The sequence below is a fragment of the Triturus cristatus genome, chromosome 10 (genome assembly GCF_964204655.1).
Source record: "Triturus cristatus chromosome 10, aTriCri1.1, whole genome shotgun sequence".
Taxonomy (NCBI): Eukaryota; Metazoa; Chordata; class Amphibia; order Caudata; family Salamandridae; genus Triturus; species Triturus cristatus.
In genome coordinates this window covers 329821672-329839287 of record NC_140593.1, presented here as the reverse complement: position 1 = coordinate 329839287, position 17616 = coordinate 329821672, and the positions used below count along the sequence as shown (strand labels likewise).

At 47.7% G+C, this 17616-nt stretch overlaps 1 protein-coding gene across 1 annotated transcript in view; it reads right to left on the bottom strand.

Annotated features, from left to right (window-relative positions):
• Window positions 1–17616, bottom strand: part of NUP42 (nucleoporin 42) — a 277634-nt gene that overhangs the window by 91235 nt on the left and 168783 nt on the right. Inside the window, exon 5 of the mRNA XM_085631527.1 lies at window positions 382–468. Coding sequence (XP_085487653.1) covers window positions 382–468 — 87 coding nt within the window. The remainder of the gene's footprint in view (window positions 1–381; window positions 469–17616) is intronic.

The following is a 17616-nucleotide window of genomic DNA, read 5'->3' as shown; positions in this document are numbered from 1 at the left end:
AATTCCACAGCACAGCCATTCCTTAAGCTACTGTTGATTTTTGTTGGCCATCCTTTCCCACTCGTCCTTCAGTGCTCATGGGAAACCCACACTGTAGCCCGCAGTGAGAAAGTGCAATGGTCTGAATTCTGCACTGAACAAACAATGCCAAAAAAACAAACAAATAAAAGACAGAAAAAGGATAAGTACTCTTTAAAATCACAGATTATGGTTTGCATCACCAGTAACGGTATTAAGTCCTTGAAACGCACAATGACCTACTTTATAAAAAAAAACTATTATTCAGATTTCATTTATGTTCTTTGCACATCATATCAAAATATGTTTCTCAAAACTGAAAGGTCAACATCACTTAAAAACATACTGAATACTAGAACTCACCAATGCTGATCTGATAGAGGTGGAAGGATTCTTTAGCTCAAGTAACCTATTTGACCACTTCATCGTCAATTGATGAACTGCATTAATCTAAAAAAAGAAGTATAAAATCAGGTATAAAGGCATTTACCTTCAACACGGAAATACCTATTTGTTTCAGTACAGGGAATTAATCATATTATACCTATTACTAGTTCTTTAAAATTTACAAATGTTGTAGTTTCCAAAGAATTCCAGTGCTAACTTTACAACATTGTTGCACACATCTAAGAAATACAAATATACCTAATGTCATGTTCTGATGGGAGAAATCATGATGAAGTTACAGCATGGTTTTTCCACAAACCTAGGATTTGCAATCTACAACATTTATTGGAGTAGCATTATAGCATGCACTGGATACCACCAAGAAGAGGAACTGTATTTATTATATTTCTCAAAATCCAAATTTCAAAATAAATATACCAGATACACAAGGAGACATCTTCAAAACATAATTGCAAAGCAGTGAGTGAGGAATATAGTAAGTGAGGAATATAGTCAAAAATAACTTTATTAGCACTTTGCAAAAAATAAAAAATTACAAAACAATTGTTATGTTAAGTGGTCTTCCATAAAATACATACCCAGACATAAAACCACATACAAAACAAACTTAATAGGAAGCACAATTTACAGTGCAACTCAGAAGCAATATGTCTGCATTAGGCAAGCTTACAACTTTAAATAATAGCCCAAACAACCTCAAGGAATTCAGTAGTAGCAAACGGGGATGGCATATTTTTGCAGCGCTGCATTACCTTAAGGCTGCCTTGGTCATTCTCATCTCAAATCCTGGATAGATGTAATAACCTGGAATAGTACAAATCTAAATAAAGCTATCTGATCAATCTTGAGAATTACCGCTTTGGCCAGGAAGATTATGCTGGGTGTAGATTTTTAGCATCTCAGCAGGATTCCTTAGATGGCATTTTCTATGGTAAACAGGCTCCCCATACACAAACAAGCACAATTCAAACTCGTCACCCACACTTTCAAGGCACTACCTAACACTGTCCCAATATACTTTTAACAATCTCATCTGCTTTAACAAACCTTGCAGACAACTCAGCTCGTCCGGACCCCTACTAGCACATATGCTACGGATATGGAAAACCAGATCCGTCGGTCAAGCCTACGCCTACATCGCTTCTAAAGCGTGGTATGAACTGCCTCTTCACATAAGAGCATCCTCCTCACTTCTTGAATTCCACAAGAAGCTGAAGACCTGGCTTTTCGAGTAGTCCCACTAGGCCATAGGTTTGGCTAGGCTCCCATCTGTTCAGCGCCAGTTTACCCTCCAAGGTGATCGTGCACTCTACAAACATGCATAACATAATAGTATATTTATCTAGATGTGACAATACTGCTCTGTTCCAGCCACTGAACTACCAAGCACTTTGCCTAAGAGATATTGCAGTGGGCAGAAATAGAGGAGGTGTTGAGCTGTTACCATGGTTAGTACCAGTTGAAAAATAAAATAGATTTTATGGCACGACACGGAGGCCAACATTATGCAAATTCTCCTTTATTGCCACAGCTCTGCAGTAACAATGAAGAGAATATAGAACTTGAGTAACATTCCAATAAAGTATAAAGTCTGAACATGCAGTCATCTCCCTTCTTTGTTGCTGCTGCTCACAGAGATAAGTACCCTAATTTCATTCGCTAATACTTTCATGTATTTACAGAAATTTTATGATTATTAATGTAATTGATGCCTGTACCGTTTCATGCCTCGCATGACTGGGTCCTATTGACCCTATAATGCGTTTATTCTCTCTCATCGGATCTCTCTTATGGGCTCTCCATGTTTGTGACCTTTGGGTCAATGAATGTTTCAAAACCTTATTAATTGTTATCATTAGGATTCCCTTTTAATTTTCTTGCCGCACAAATTTCACATTATGAGCCTTTCTCTTGCTTCCCCTTATGCGCGTTTTGAAATGCCGACGCGAGCGCTAAGCGTTGCCTAGCAACGCTTTGATTGAGAATCGGGCCCGCTTTTTCCTGCGTACACCCGCCTCTTTCATCCCCAGCCCTGCCACATACCCCGAAGACCTTTCCGGTCTTACCTTCTCTTCCCGGTGCCAATGTGGGTGCTTTCCCGGCTCCTATAACACGCCGGTAGTGCCTTTCCTCCACCGCGATGCCGCCTTTCACTGACGCATCGTAAGGAAAGAAAAATTAGAGAAATGCTCGTTAGAAACAACCACGCACGTAAGAAACGTGCGTGGTTGTCATAGTTTCACAAGAAGCAACACTTGATAGTTGCTTCTACACGCATCGATCGAGTGCAACTGTCGTTAGGATTTTTCCTCACCGACATAGGCTACAATTGCAAGTTTGACCCTTTCCTCAACCCTATTTTTTTTTTTTAAGGGTTTTCTCTCAACCTTAATTCCTTTCTTTAACAACAACAAACAAAGAGAAGAAACACATTAAAATACCTACCTATTTTACAAGATCATTTACATTTTTATTTTTCACAACAAGGTCTCTCAATCCAGAGTCTAATATTGAAAGTAAACTTGAGTCTATGGTCTCTAAGGCCATGGATAAGGCAATGAATTGTTTCAATTAAACAATAACAAATTCGAAATGCTATCAAAAGCATGGCCCACTACTACTGCAACACACCCTATGGGCACAAAAGAAGGGGCAGTTAAGGCCCCAAAGAATAGAACTGCATCACGACTTGCAGAAAAAGGTGGTAAAAAAGCAAAAAAACGACTAAAGCAGCTCACTCACGCTTTTCAGGCGGTGACCAGACGGATGCCTCGGGCATCACAATAGGGCATATATCAGGCCCAGAAGCACCTATACATATTGATAGCGATGAGGTGGCAGAAATAGATCTTTCATGCTCCTCAACCTTCGATACAGACTCAGAAGAGATGGGAGATGAACCTGTGGATAATATTGAAGAGGCAGATAAGGCCTCAGACCCAAAAATGGGTATTACCGATCCCTTCGGGGACTATATGTTCGACCCTCTCTTAATTAAACATCCCCTTTCGCCAAAATGGCAACCCTCCCAATACGTGGCAAACTACATTCGTTTTTGGCTTAGAAGGGAGATTCCCAAAGAGGTGAGATCCAGGCTGAGGTCTGAATGCCCCCGCCCATCTCTCCCGGACAAAATTGCAATGACACCTAAACTTGACCCTAAGGTCGTTGCCTTCATCGCCAAAGGTGCCAAAGACCCAAGAAAGGGTATAGATAAGAGTCTTAAATCTTCCCAAGACCTACTCCTCGACACTGTTGGACCCCTAACTAAATTACCTAGCAGAAATTGCATATATCGATGGAACCCCCATCGACCCGAAGGAACTGCGCAAATGGGTCCAGCGCGCCATCTGCCTCCTCGGAAATGCCAAAACCGCCATTTCGAATGAACACAGAAAAGGCGTTCTCCTTAAGATCGACCCTAAAGTTATCTAACTGGCAAACAAGGAAGGAGGAGAATCCTCTCAAGGACTCCTCTTTGGGGAAGATTTTATTAGAGATATGGCTAAATATGTTGGCGCATTCAGCTTGATTCAGAAATCACAAAGTGATATCAAAAACGTTTTCCAAGACAGAATTTTTGGAAGGGCCGGGAGAATGCGGGGTTGATTCCCCGACCGAGGACAAACCACCTCTAGACCCTTTATGGGACGTGGATCAAGATATCAACAATCGTCCTTTTACCAGAATCAACCTTTTTTCCCCACAAAGACAAAGAAACAGAGGTAGACCATTTTGAGGTGAAAGAAGACAGAGTAGAATATTCTCAACAAGTAAGAATACTGAAAGACCTTTCAGATTTCCCCATAAAGGTGGGAGGGAGACTAGCCCTTTTCTCTGGGAATTGGCCCTTGGTAACACAAGACCCATGGGTTCTCGAAACCGTGAAGGGTTACAAAATAGAATTTATAGACACTCCCTTCCAATCAAAGGAACCTCGCGAAATATTTTTCTCTCAAGAACCGAAAGACCTAGTTTCTCAAGAAGTGAAGGATCTACTGACCAATTGGGCTAGAATTCAAGAAAAGGTTTTATCAGCAATATTTTCTTGGTAGAGAAAAAAGACAAGGGACAGAGACCGGTCATAAACTTAAAATCTCTGAATGGATGGGTATCCTACCACCATTTCAAGATGGAGGAAATACACCGTCTAAGAGATGTCCTGAGAAAAGGGGACTGGCTAACACGTCTAGACCTAAAGGACGGCAATCTAACAATCCCAATTTGGTCCCCACACAGAAGATTCCTCCAATTTACATGGGACGGAAAACTAAGGGAATTTTGTTCTCTCCTGTTCGGACTATCATCAGCCCCCTGGTGTTTCACCAAGGTTCTTCGTCCAGTAGTAGCGTGGCTAAGAGAGAGGGGCGCAAGACTAATAATTTATCTGGACGATCTTCTTATCATGGCTCAATCCAAAGCGACAGTCTTTCACCATACAAATCTTACTATTCGCCTCCTACAACATCTAGGTTTCGTGATAAATGCAAAGAAATCTTGCATTATACCAAGCCAGGAAACTCAATTCCTGGGCTTCATGGTAAATACAGTCTCCGCAGAACTGAAATTACCAAAGGAAAAGATCAAGAAACTCCGAAAGGAACTCAGGAAGATACTTTCTTTGGAAAACTTTCCTTTGAGACTCTCAGCCAGAATCCTGGGTCTCCTATCCTCAACCATTGAAGCGATCTTCCCAGGCCCTTTACACTACAGGGCCCTTCAGAAACTCAAAGCGAAAGCTCTGAAATCGTCTCTTTCTTACACTCAGATGACCTCCTTGGACGAAGACTCGAAGATGGAACTATCTTGGTGGCTGAAAAATGCAGAAGCCTGGAATGGCAAAGCCATCTTTGGGGAGTCCCCAGATTTGATAATAGAATCAGATGTGAGTCTAGATGACTGGGGTGCCACTTGTGGCAACATTTCAACGGGAGGTCTTTGGACACCCGAAGAGAGGGAACTTCATATCAACTGCCTGGAACGCCTAACAGGCTCATTTGCGGTTCAGAGCTTTACCCAGAACTCACTCAAGTGCTCAATAATGTTACGCATGGACAATGTCTCTGCAGTGAGATATGTCAACAAGATGGGGGGGACCACATCCAAAGAGTCTTACGAAGTAGCGAAAGCCTTCTGGGATTATTGTCTGAACAGGGGACTGTCCGTCACAGCGGAACACATCCCCGGTTTGAACAATGGAGTAGCAGACCGGTTCTCCAGATTTTTCAGGGATTCCAGCAACTGGAAATTGAACAGAGATATTCATGACAATTCAAGACCATTGGGGTCCCTTCGACACAGATCTTTTTGCAGACCGAATGAATACTCAGTTGATGAATTTCTTCAGCTGGAAACCGGACCCTCAAGCATTAGGGGTGGACGCCTTCCTCCAGGACTGGGAGGGCTTAAAGCCATATGCCTTCCCGCCATTTGTCATGCGTCTTCGTTTACACGCTCGTCGATGCATGCAGAACATGGTGGTGATAACCCCCCTTTGGAGGTCTCAGGCATGGTTCCCTCTCATATTGGAGATGGCTGTGGACTTCCCTATTCTAATACCCCCCTTCGGGGAATTACTCTTGGGTCCTCACGGCGAATCTCACGCTCTCATAGACCAAGGTCTACTGATTCTGACGGCCTGGAAGATTTCAGGCGACAATGGCAAATCCCTGGCATTTCGGAACATGCTTTCCAACTCATATCTGAGTCTCAGGCATCTGGAACAAGGAAAGCATATAGATTAGCTTGGAATAAATGGGTTCGCTGGTGTCTTCAACGACACTACAATCCAGTTTCAACTGATTTAATACACCTGGTTAATTAGCTATCTGAACTCTTCGCTTCTGGCCTAAGTTATAGAACTGTTAATGTCTATAGATCAGCAATAGCTGCAGGTCATTCCTTAGTTGATGGTGTTTCAGTTGGGCAAAACCTGTTAACAAAAAAGATTATGAAAAGCATGCAAATTCTTAATCCTCCAACAGCAAAATATTCAGCATTATGGGACGTTAAATTGGTATTACAACTTATTTCTTCTTGGGGAGAGAACGCTAACCTCTCTCTTAAACGCATTTCTTATAAACTTACTGTATTACTTTGCTTGGTTTCTTTCAGACGAACATCAGATGTTAAGGCTTTAGATATTTCTAACAGGTCTTACCAACCTGAAGGCGTTTGTTTTTATCTTAAGAAGAGAACCAAAACTATATCTTCCTCTATTTTCTACCCTTTCTTTCCTCTTAATGAAAGTCTATGTGTCGTTCAAGAGTATGAAAAAAGGACGGTAAGTCTTAGAGGCATTGAATCTCACCTGTTGATTTCTTACAGATCTCCTCATAAGGGAGTTTCTTCTCCCACGCTTGCTAGATGGGTAAAGAAGTGATATATGAAAGTGGTGTTGATGTTTCTATTTTTGGTGCGCACTCCGTAAGAGGCGCTTCTGCTTCTAAAGCTTTTATGCTAGGTGGAGAACTACAGGATATCCTTAGAGCAGCTGACTGGTCAAATGAAAACATGTTTAAGAGTTGTTATTTCAGACCAATCAATAATGTGATTGATAATGTACTTGCTTCACTTTGAACTTGCATAATGTTGGCCTCCGTGTCGTGCCATAAAATTTAGATTTTTCACAGCCTGCTGGGCAGAAAATCTGGATTTTATAAAGGACACGGAGGCCAAGATTATCCCTCCACTTTGTATCCCTCCCTAGGGATTTTATACTTTAACATGGTGTGTCTTTTTTCTTGCAGAATAAAAGTCTTTGGATTCTTTAAAAATGGAGTGATTCGCCTACGGATTGTTTAAGAATGGAGTTATTCTTTCTACATCAACTTTTTTTTGATAATCAAATTTTTATTGATTTTAAACACAAACAGTTCAGCAAAATCACGGATAGCAGATATTCATTTACATCTTCAAAAACCCTGTGACCCCAATTCAGCACCCCTCGGGGAATACAACCACAGGAAAACTGGAAGAGTCATTAATTCCCTTCAACAGCACCCAGCCATTTACCCCACACCCTTCGTTATTTGTTGGGGAATCCGCGCGCCATGTATAAAGCCTTCTCCTGTGTCGCGCACCAGTCCACTCCATTGCGCCACTTTCCCAGAGCTGGTGGATCAGGACAAATCCATGCTGCCGCTATATCGCACATGGCAACTATCATTGCTGTGTTAAAAAAGGTCTTGTCGTTCCCGGCCCCGTCTAGCCTGTCTGTTATCCCCAATATTGAGTGTCGTGGGTCGCGAGACACTGTCCACCCCAAAACCTCTGTAAGTTCCCCCACAATGGCTCTCCAGAAAGTTGCCAGCCGGGGACAGGTCCAGACCACATGAAAAAAATGTGCTGGGGCCTGGCCGCACCTAGCGCAGGACGTATCAGAGCGAAGGCCCACTCGATAAAGGCGGACCGGAGTGAGGTAAGCGATGTGCAAGTAGTATAATTGGATGAGTCTAAGTTTGGCGGAGGCGGTAATGGTTTTGGGCGCCATGAGGGCGTCGCCCCAATCCACCTCATCCAGTGGCCCCACCCAGTCTGCCCATTGTTCCTTCAGTCTGTCCAACGAGGTGGGATTGTTGTTGATTAAAGTACGGTATATCCAGGAGATACCCCCCCTTCCCAAGTCCCCCAGCAGCGTCTGGGCCTCCGTGGGGCTGTATTCCGGGAGCATAGTGTTGTCTGCGATGTGTACGTGAAGGGCGTGTTTTAATTGCAAATACTTATAAAACTGGGAGGGGTGCAGGAAATAACGATTGCGCATATCTTGGAAGGAAAGCATGTGGTCCCCAACTCAGACATCCCCAAGCTGTGATATGCCTATGAGGTTCCAGGCTTTGAACCCCTGCAGACCTGTGGAAATTTAGCGTGCAAACTGAACATCATCTGCGCCATCTTGCCTCTCCCCAGCGTCACGCACAACGAATGCACGGCCGCCATTTTAGACACCCCACTCATTGTCAATCGCCAGCGCGGTCCCCTTGGCGCTGCGAGCATCCCCCGCGCGCTGGCCACCCCCGCTCTCTCATACAGGCCATAAACCCTCTCCTTCTGCGCGATCCTGCTACGGAACCACTTCCGACCGACAAACCCATACATGGTCATGCCTCTCCTTTGATAACCCCCTTCCTCTGCGCCCCATTGACCGAACTGGTCCCAGGCCATCACCTAGCCCTGCGGATGCAGTTTATTGCCCCTACTGTAAAGGAAACACCCCACATCAAAGGGATTACAGTAGAATCAAAGCCCCTACCCCCTGAGACCCGGCCAGTTGCACACACCCCCGGGAATTAGCGGAATTCCCTGCTGCGCGATAGCCATCTCCCACTGCGGGTAGGGTGGGAACTTCTACTGTATCTATGTGTGGGATCGGATCTGAACCGGGGCTTCAGGGGATATTTCCCCGCACATCAAGGGAATCACAAGAATGTACTATGTGTAATAAAGCAATAAACCAGTGTATAAGAGACCAGGTCTCAGAGATGCAGTTAGAGCACCTCGTGACGATACCTTGCTGTCTGATCTGATGTGTTCTGCTCCGACGGAATAAAACCTTGTTTCCTGCCTTCCAGTCTCCGGCGCCTGCCTCTTTTATTGGTAAATTATCGAGTGGTATGAGAGGCGATTATCGCCGGGCAAAATACTTGGAAGATATCGACTGAAACTGCCGCTACCATTTAACAATTGGCGTCCCAAACGTGGGGCCCATCAGCGACACGTGGATCCAGTGGGAGAGGTCCCGACGACAGAGTGAACGACTGCAACGATCGGGAGAGCTCCTGCCCAATAGACCCTCGTCTGGCAGCCGATCATCCGAACTTCACTGGTTCCGAGCAGACCTCTCTCGAGTGATCTACGGTCCTGACTGGGAACCATCAGGAGTGCCGCGGCAAATACGGAGAATAGAGGACGATCGGGCGCTGGAGGCGGAAGACGAGAAACTGTCCATGCGGTCCGGGTAAGGTCGTGAAACACGACAAAAGTGCGAAATAATTGATTGATTGATTGATTGAATACTAGTATTGCTCATTGATTGTGCTCATTGATTGTTCTCTTTTGAGATATTCGCTGTCTACAAACGGGGAGGAGTAGAAATACTCTCTCTCTCTCTCCCTTTGCAGATAGTGAAGGGTAGGTAACGCAGACTTTTGTCCCCGTTGAAACCCGTCGTGCCTATCTTTATCTCCCCATTGATTGATTGATTGATTGTCCGAACACTAGTTGTTCGATATTGGTTCTTTGGAGGTATTCTCTGCTTACAAATAACGAGGAATAGAGATATTCTGTCTAGTCTTTGCAAGCAGTGAAAAGATAGGTAGTGCTGACTTTTGTCCCCGTTGAAACCCGTCATGCCTATCTTCTCCCCACTGATTGGTAGTTGGTTCTGCCCGGACCGCTTATTAGAGGTGAACCACCCGGCTCCACTGGAAGGCACCCCTAATAAGGACATGTTCACTAAATATGGACTAGTCGCCGTGGCTTATAGCAAGCTGTGGCATAAATATACCAAGAAGGAGCCCGAAAGTCAGTGGCCACTGATGGGATCCTTCGACGATCGCAAGATAGAAGCGCTAGAAGTAGCTCTGCGTAGCAATAAGACGACGCCTACTATGCTTGACAGTATTGGCATGTGGCGTAAAGAAGCGACGCAACGGAAAAAGAGGGAAGAAGTAAAAGCAGAAAAGGAATTACGAAAGGCAGCTCACCTTGCCGCTAAAAAGTTAGAAGAAGACATAAAAGAGAGAAGGGAAACTAAGCTAAGCCAGGAGCCCGAAACCTCAGGCCAGTACGCTGTTAGGTCCCCTTCTTTGCTCTACCCTGTGTTGTCCTCCAGGCAGCAAACGAATGACGAATTACTGTTAGGTCCCCCGACCATTTACATGCCCCCTCCGTATGCACCCTCCCAATCAGTAGTGCAACACCCACAACCCCCGAACACGAACGAAAGCAGTACAGGGGCCTCGGCCCTCACGGCCTCCGCGCCGGCTGAACCTCTTGTACTAAACCTAACGTCGACTACCACGCTAGACGACCATGAGATAGGAAAGAAAGAGTCCACCAGAATGAATCGGTTAACTAAAGATGAACGAGCAGGAATTGACAAGATAGTAGGGACGCTGGTGGAGCGAAAAGAAAGTGAGGAGTATATAACGGACGTGTATAAATCGTATGCCGACAGCCGCAGACGACACTTCGTCGTACGGCTCTGTTATCGCACCCTGAATACATATGAGAATAGGTACCACGATAAAGGTCCCGAAGGCCTAGCGGCCCTATATAGGAAGGTAGACATTGGGGAAGAAAGAGAGGGCGATGTAACGAACCTCTTCACTCGTACACTCGAGGTCTACCGACACCTTAAAGAACATGGACAGACAACCACAACGGAAACCCCCATGGCAACTAAGCCCCAGGGAGGAAGGGCCGAGGCCATGATGCCCATTAAAGAAGCTGCCCCCTACTGGGTCCCCCCACGGGGTCAGGGAACACACGACGACATCAACCACCAAGATGCGAAGGGAAGGGTTGTATATAACTGGGTCTACCAGCCGTGGGACCGGCAAGATATTTTGACCTTTAGAAAGACCCTACCCGACTTGAGAAAGAACCCGACTGCCTTCTACACTGAATTAGGTACAGCCTTAGGCTCAACGATAATGACGTTAGCAGATATCGACTTGTTCTTTGGGCTATGTCTGCCGGCTGATGTGTGGAAACAAATCCGGAAAGTTGACCACGCTGAGCCGTTCGGATATACCTGGGTACAACTCGATACCATAGATAAACAGCGAGAACCAGGACAGAAACCCCCGAAAGCCATCCTAGAGCTCCCAGATAAGATTGTACAAAAGCTGAAGACTCTAATCCCTGAAAGAAAGGTAGACTGGTCGATAGTGACGGCTTGCCGCCAGAAACCCCAGGAAGACGTGTCTGAATACTTCTCCCGATTCGAGACTGTGTTTTCCGACTACAGTGGCCAAGACATGACCACCGCAACCGGACACCACCTCTTTGTCCAGAATTATGTAAAGGGTCTGTCGCCAGAAGTTTCCCAGAAACTACAGACCAGCGAGAGTAGTTGGGCAGCCTCCAAACCCGCAGCAATTCTCCAGATGGCCCAATACTACGAAAACCAGAAAAACGAGAACGATAGGGCGTCGGAGAAAAAGAAAAAGGAATTAAAGGAGAGGGTGATGATAGCTCAGTTGCAAGGGGTGACCATAGGAAGGGAACCCCCGAAAGAGAACTACCAACCAACCGCCCCTAGAAAGCTACCCCCTAGAGACCATACACCTACACCCTACAACAGACGGAGAGACTTAGATGGAAATCAATGTGCGTTCTGTAGAGGGTTCGGACACTGGAAATCCCAGTGCCCGGTCCTTCTGGAATTGAACAAGAATAGGGGCCCCAGAGACGCAGCATATGACCCCAGAAATAGAGAACAGGGACGAGGGCACACGAACAACACCATCAACGACAGGCCAGGCAGACCAAACACCTTTGATCGCCCCCGGCAAAACCAGTGTCAGCAGTCCGACTATGAAAGCACTCATGACTTCGCATAGGACCGCCAGGGGCAAGGGAGGGATCCAGTCGAACTCCGTGTTGACCAGCAAGGTCCTTACGTCACCGCTAAGGTCTTGGGCACAAAATCTCCATTCCTGGTAGATACTGGGGCGACACGTAGTGCGTTATCTAAACGACTGATTCCTAGGGCACCCTTGTCTGGCTCACACGTAACCTCAATAGGCTTTGACGGAACGCCCTCCACTAACCCCTTATCGGCACCAATCCCCTTTGACTTGGAAGATAACACCACTGACACGACCTTTCTGCTCTCCTCCAACACCCCCGATGCTATTATGGGACTCGATTTGCTAAAACATTTTCGAGCCACTATCAGATGCTCCCCAGACGGAGTTCGAGTCATCCTACACGATAACCCAGATCTGTTCAGACCCTGTCACACTCGGCACATGCTCTCTATAACCGATGCTGATATGTCCCTACTCGACACATTACCTTCACATCTATGGGCTAAAACCGACTCAGATGTAGGGCGCATGGTGATCGACCCGGTACACATAACCGTCCGACCGGACGCAGTGCTCCCAAAACTTCCTCAGTATCGGATATCCCCCGAAGGCGAGAAGGCATTGGTGGAAATCATCGAGTCCCTGGTCGAGGCAGGAGTGGTAGAAGAAGTAGTGAGTAATGTTTGCAACAGCCCTATCCTACCCATTGTAAAGAAGCAAGGCGAGGGGGATGAGAAAGCCTACCGTTTCATTGTTGACTTGCGGGAGGTTAACAAAGTAGTCATACCCCAGTACCCCGTAGTCTCAGACATCACCACCATCCTCACCCTGATTCCATCCACCGCCACCATCTTTACTGTTATTGACCTCAAGAACGCATTCTTTTCCATCCCCATCCACCCAGACAGCCGCTACCTGTTCGGCTTCACCTTAAAAGCCCGTTCGTACAGATTCTGTAGGGCACCCCAAGGCTACACTGAGAGTCCCAGTATTTACAGCCAAGCCCTCAAGAGGCAGCTAGATGCAGTCCAACTACCCGATGGAGTGGCATTGATACAGTACGTCGATGACATTCTTTTGGCGGCCGACACCACCCCTCTTGCCGTCACGGCCACCATTCACCTCCTTCGCTTCCTTGCGGAGAACGGTCACAAGGTCTCCAGAAAGAAATTGCAATTCTGCCAGCCCCAAGTAACGTATCTAGGCCACCTACTATCCAAAGATGGGAGGAAACTTACCCCTGACCGAATTCAAACCATCCTAGAAACCCCTGTTCCCAAAACTCAGAAGCAAGTGCGGTCCCTAGTGGGCCTCACCTCCTTTTGTCGTCAGTGGTTGCCAAATTTCAGTCTTATCGTAAAACCTCTGCTTTCCCTGCTGGCCAAAGATACCCCCTTCCCCCTCCCATGGACACCCGAATGCCAATCCTCCTTCAAGGAATTACGAGACGCCCTCTGCTCAGCCCCAGTCCTAGGAACCCCAGACTACACTAAACCTTTCTCCCTGTACACCCACGAAAGGGAGGGATGCGCATTGTCTGTCCTAACCCAGTCCATAGGCCCTAAACAACGCCCTTGTGCCTACTTCTCTGCCACTCTCGACCCCGTAGCCAGAGCCTTGCCCGCCTGCCTTCGAGCAGTAGCCGCCGCTGCTGTCTCTATCCGACAAAGTGAGGGGATCGTGCTCTCGAACCCCCTCACTGTATTGGTGCCCCATGCTGTTGATACCCTCCTGAACCAAACCAAAACTCAACACCTGACTAGCGCACGACTGACTGGGTACGAACTGACTCTGCTTGCACCCCACATCACATTGAAACGATGCACCACTCTGAATCCAGCCACTCTACTACCTCTCCCTGACACTGACCCTAATGCGTCCCCTATACATGACTGTGTGACCCTCACCGACGAACAGACCAAGAGTAGGGTTGACCTCCGGGATACTGCCTTCCCGAACCCTGACGGAGAACTGTGGGTGGATGGCTCGTGTATCAAGCTCCCCGATGGCACCACCTCAGCTGCCTATGCAGTCACCACGGCCCGAACCGTTGTTGAGACAGCCCGCATCACCCAGCGATCCGCACAGGCGGCTGAACTTATTGCCCTCACACGAGCCTGCATCCTGGCAGCAGGGACAACCGCAAACATTTACACAGACAGTCAGTATGCCTTCGGGGTAGTTCACCACTTTGGGCTCTTATGGAAAGAGAGGGGATTCTTGACCTCGCATGGCACACCCATCCTGCATGGAGATCTAGTCTCTGCCCTGACCGAAGCAGTCCTCCTCCCCACACGGCTGGCTGTGATCAAATGCCAGGCACACAAGAAGGTGACAGACATTGTAGGACAGGGAAATGCACTAGCTGACGTTACTGCCCGAACCACAGCCGAGAATAGGTCCACGACCCGCATGTACGTGACCAGGTCACAAACTGAGAATTGGAAGGATGCTAGGGAAACGATTAGGGATATCCAATTAGCCAGCACACCACACGAATTAACTGAATGGGCCCGGATAGGATTGAAGGACGATGACGGTTGTTGGCGAACTAAAGACTCGAACAAATGGTTGCTACCCGACTCATACTTGATCCCCATGCTGACCATGGCACACTCCCCCGCACACATAGGGTCTGCCCCCATGATCGAACTCATCTCCAAAGTCTGGCACAACGACAGAATACCAGACTCAGCCAAACGACTGGTCCAACAATGCCTAGTATGCCTCCAACACAACCCTGGGAAAGGAACTGCTGTACCCCGGGGAGGGTTTGGGGTCCCCAATCACCCCTTTGAAGTCCTACAAATGGACTACGTCCAGCTAGAAAGGTGCCGAGGTTTAAAGTATGTGCTTGTCGTTGTGTGTGCCTTCAGCAAGTGGGTGGAAGCCTACCCAACCCACGACAACACCGCTATGACTACTGCAAAAGTACTACTGAAGGAATTCTTCCCCCGATACGGCCTTTGTCGAATTTTGTGGAGCGACAATGGCCCCCACTTCGTAGCCGAAGTTATCCAACTCATCTTAAAAGGGTTGGGGGTAAAACAGAAGTTCCACGCGGTCTTCCATCCCCAATCTGCAGGCTTGGTTGAGCGACACAATGCCACGTTGAAGCTTAAGATAGCAAAAATAGTCGCCACCACAGGGCTAAGATGGCCAGACGCTCTCCCGCTAGCATTGCTATCAATGCGTTCCACCCCCACCAAACACCACTTAACCCCCTACGAGGTCGTCTTCGGGCGGCCCATGAACCTTTGGACTGCACCAAAACCATCATCCATCCACGACGTCCCGGACGTCCTCATGTCTGACTATTTGTATAACCTAACTAAGACATTGTCTGTTATCCATCAGCAGGTGCTGCACGCCATTCCCGATGTTTCCAGGGGCCCGGGACACGACATCCAACCCGGCGATTTCGTCTTAGTGCGTAACTTCCAACGCACCAAGAGTCTGGAGCCCCGGTGGACGGGTCCCCTGCAAGTCCTGATCACCACCCGAACAGCTCTTCGAGTGGAGGGGAAACGCAATTGGCTGCATGCACACCACTGCAAGAAGGTATCACCGACCCTGAACAGCATCACCGCCCAAGAAGAACTCCTGGACAAAGATCGACCATCCCTGAGCCGCTGCCCAGATACAGAGACACTCGAGTTAGTAAGATATCCTGATCCCACTGTGCCATCCAAAGAAGGGTATAACTTACGACGAAAGGAGAGAACTTCGGCTAAGCAGACCACAAGCTAAGTGAGAATCTCAAAGCGGTAGCCTAGTCACCCCAAAAGCCACCAGGAGAGAAACCAAACAAAGTCTGTGGTTCTGCCCGCTACCGAGTCTCTTGAAGGTGATGGAAGCGCCCAACATGAAGATGATGGAAGCAACCGGACGTCCGAAGATCCACTACAGAAACCCAAAAACTGACCGAATGCACAGCTTAAAGACTATTGCACTTTTCATTACCCTTCTCTTTTGCCTTCTCCTCATGGTCGCCTTCTGGATCATGGAGGAGAGCACACCCGCTCATAAGACATTACTGGCCACCGTTCAACCTACCACCACGAAAGAACATCATCTGATCTCGCTTTCACCCCAACTCCGAGAAAGGCGTAAGGAGTTCTGGAATAACTCCTTTGTGCAGTTGCTCCACCAACACAATCTTGCTACCAACGCCACTAATTGCTGGATCTGTGGACTGCTACCACATGCCACTGGACACTCTATCCCTTTCATCCCTTCACCTTTTTCTGTCCATGGCTCCTGCCTCGCCTGGCTAATCCTCCTGCAAGAAAGCTACAAGGACAATGCCACTTCCGGCAGAACCATATCACACTTCTACCATGGGTTCTGGCTGAACAAAACTGGAAGAACTTCTGCCCTCTTCTGCCCTCTGAGATCGAACACTTCCTTTCACATGGACATCCCTGCCAAAGAACGAGTTGAAATGCAAGTGTTCAACAATCCAGCCAGACCCACCTTCTCTTACCTCCGGAAACGAACGGCCGCCACCCTAACAGTGGCCCTGTCCGTCATCAACGTCACTGGGTCTGTATGCCTCGAAGGCCTGGGGGCACAGCTGGTGGGCCACAGCTCCTGCCTCATCACCCGAACATTGGACTCAGTTGACCCACCCTCCTTTGTTGCCTCCCCGAATATGTACTTCATCTGCGGTACTAAGGCCTATACCTGGCTTCCGAAAGGTTGGGGAGGCACCTGCTACATCGCCTTTGTCCTTCCTCCGACGTATGTGGCTCCAACAAACCATCACCGACAGAAACGGGCCAAAGACATTGTTCAGGCCGACTCCACCAGAGCACAGTTCATGGACGCAGTCAAAGGCCTTGTTCCTCTCTGGGGTCCAATGGCAAACAGCCGTGCCATCCGCCACTTAACCCAGGCAGTCGAAACGGCAATGAACATTACAGCTGGCGCCCTCGCCAACAACACCGCTGAGCTTCAGGCCGTCCGCCTGGTGGCTCTCCAGAACCGCCTTGTTCTAGACGTGGTTCTAGCAGATCGTGGAGGAGCATGCCGCATCATTGGGTCCAGCTGTTGTACCTACGTACCGGATAACTCACCCTCAGTCTACAAAGCAATTGAACACCTCCACAGACTGTCCGCAGAGGTCCATCAAGAACAAGAAGAATGGTCGCTGGGGAGTTGGTTTTGGGACACTATTAAAGGTTGGGGATGGAGGCTGTTTTCATTTATCCTGATACCCATTGTGATACTATGTGGATGTTGCTTGGGGATTCAGTGTCTGCCACCTTTATGTTCGCTTTTTATGAACTGCATCTGCCCTAAGACTTTGGACTTTGAAACCGAGCGGATGAAAGCTCTGAACGAGGTGGAGGTACGGGGTATTATGGGGATAGATCCAAACTAGGCAAGCTGGCGAGATATGTTAAAAGGGAGGACTGTGGAAATTTAGCGTGCAAACTGAACATCATCTGCGCCATCTTGCCTCTCCCCAGCGTCACGCACAACGAATGCACGGCCGCCATTTTAGACACCCCACTCATTGTCAATCGCCAGCGCGGTCCCCTTGGCGCTGCGAGCATCCCCCGCGCGCTGGCCACCCCCGCTCTCTCATACAGGCCATAAACCCTCTCCTTCTGCGCGATCCTGCTACGGAACCACTTCCGACCGACAA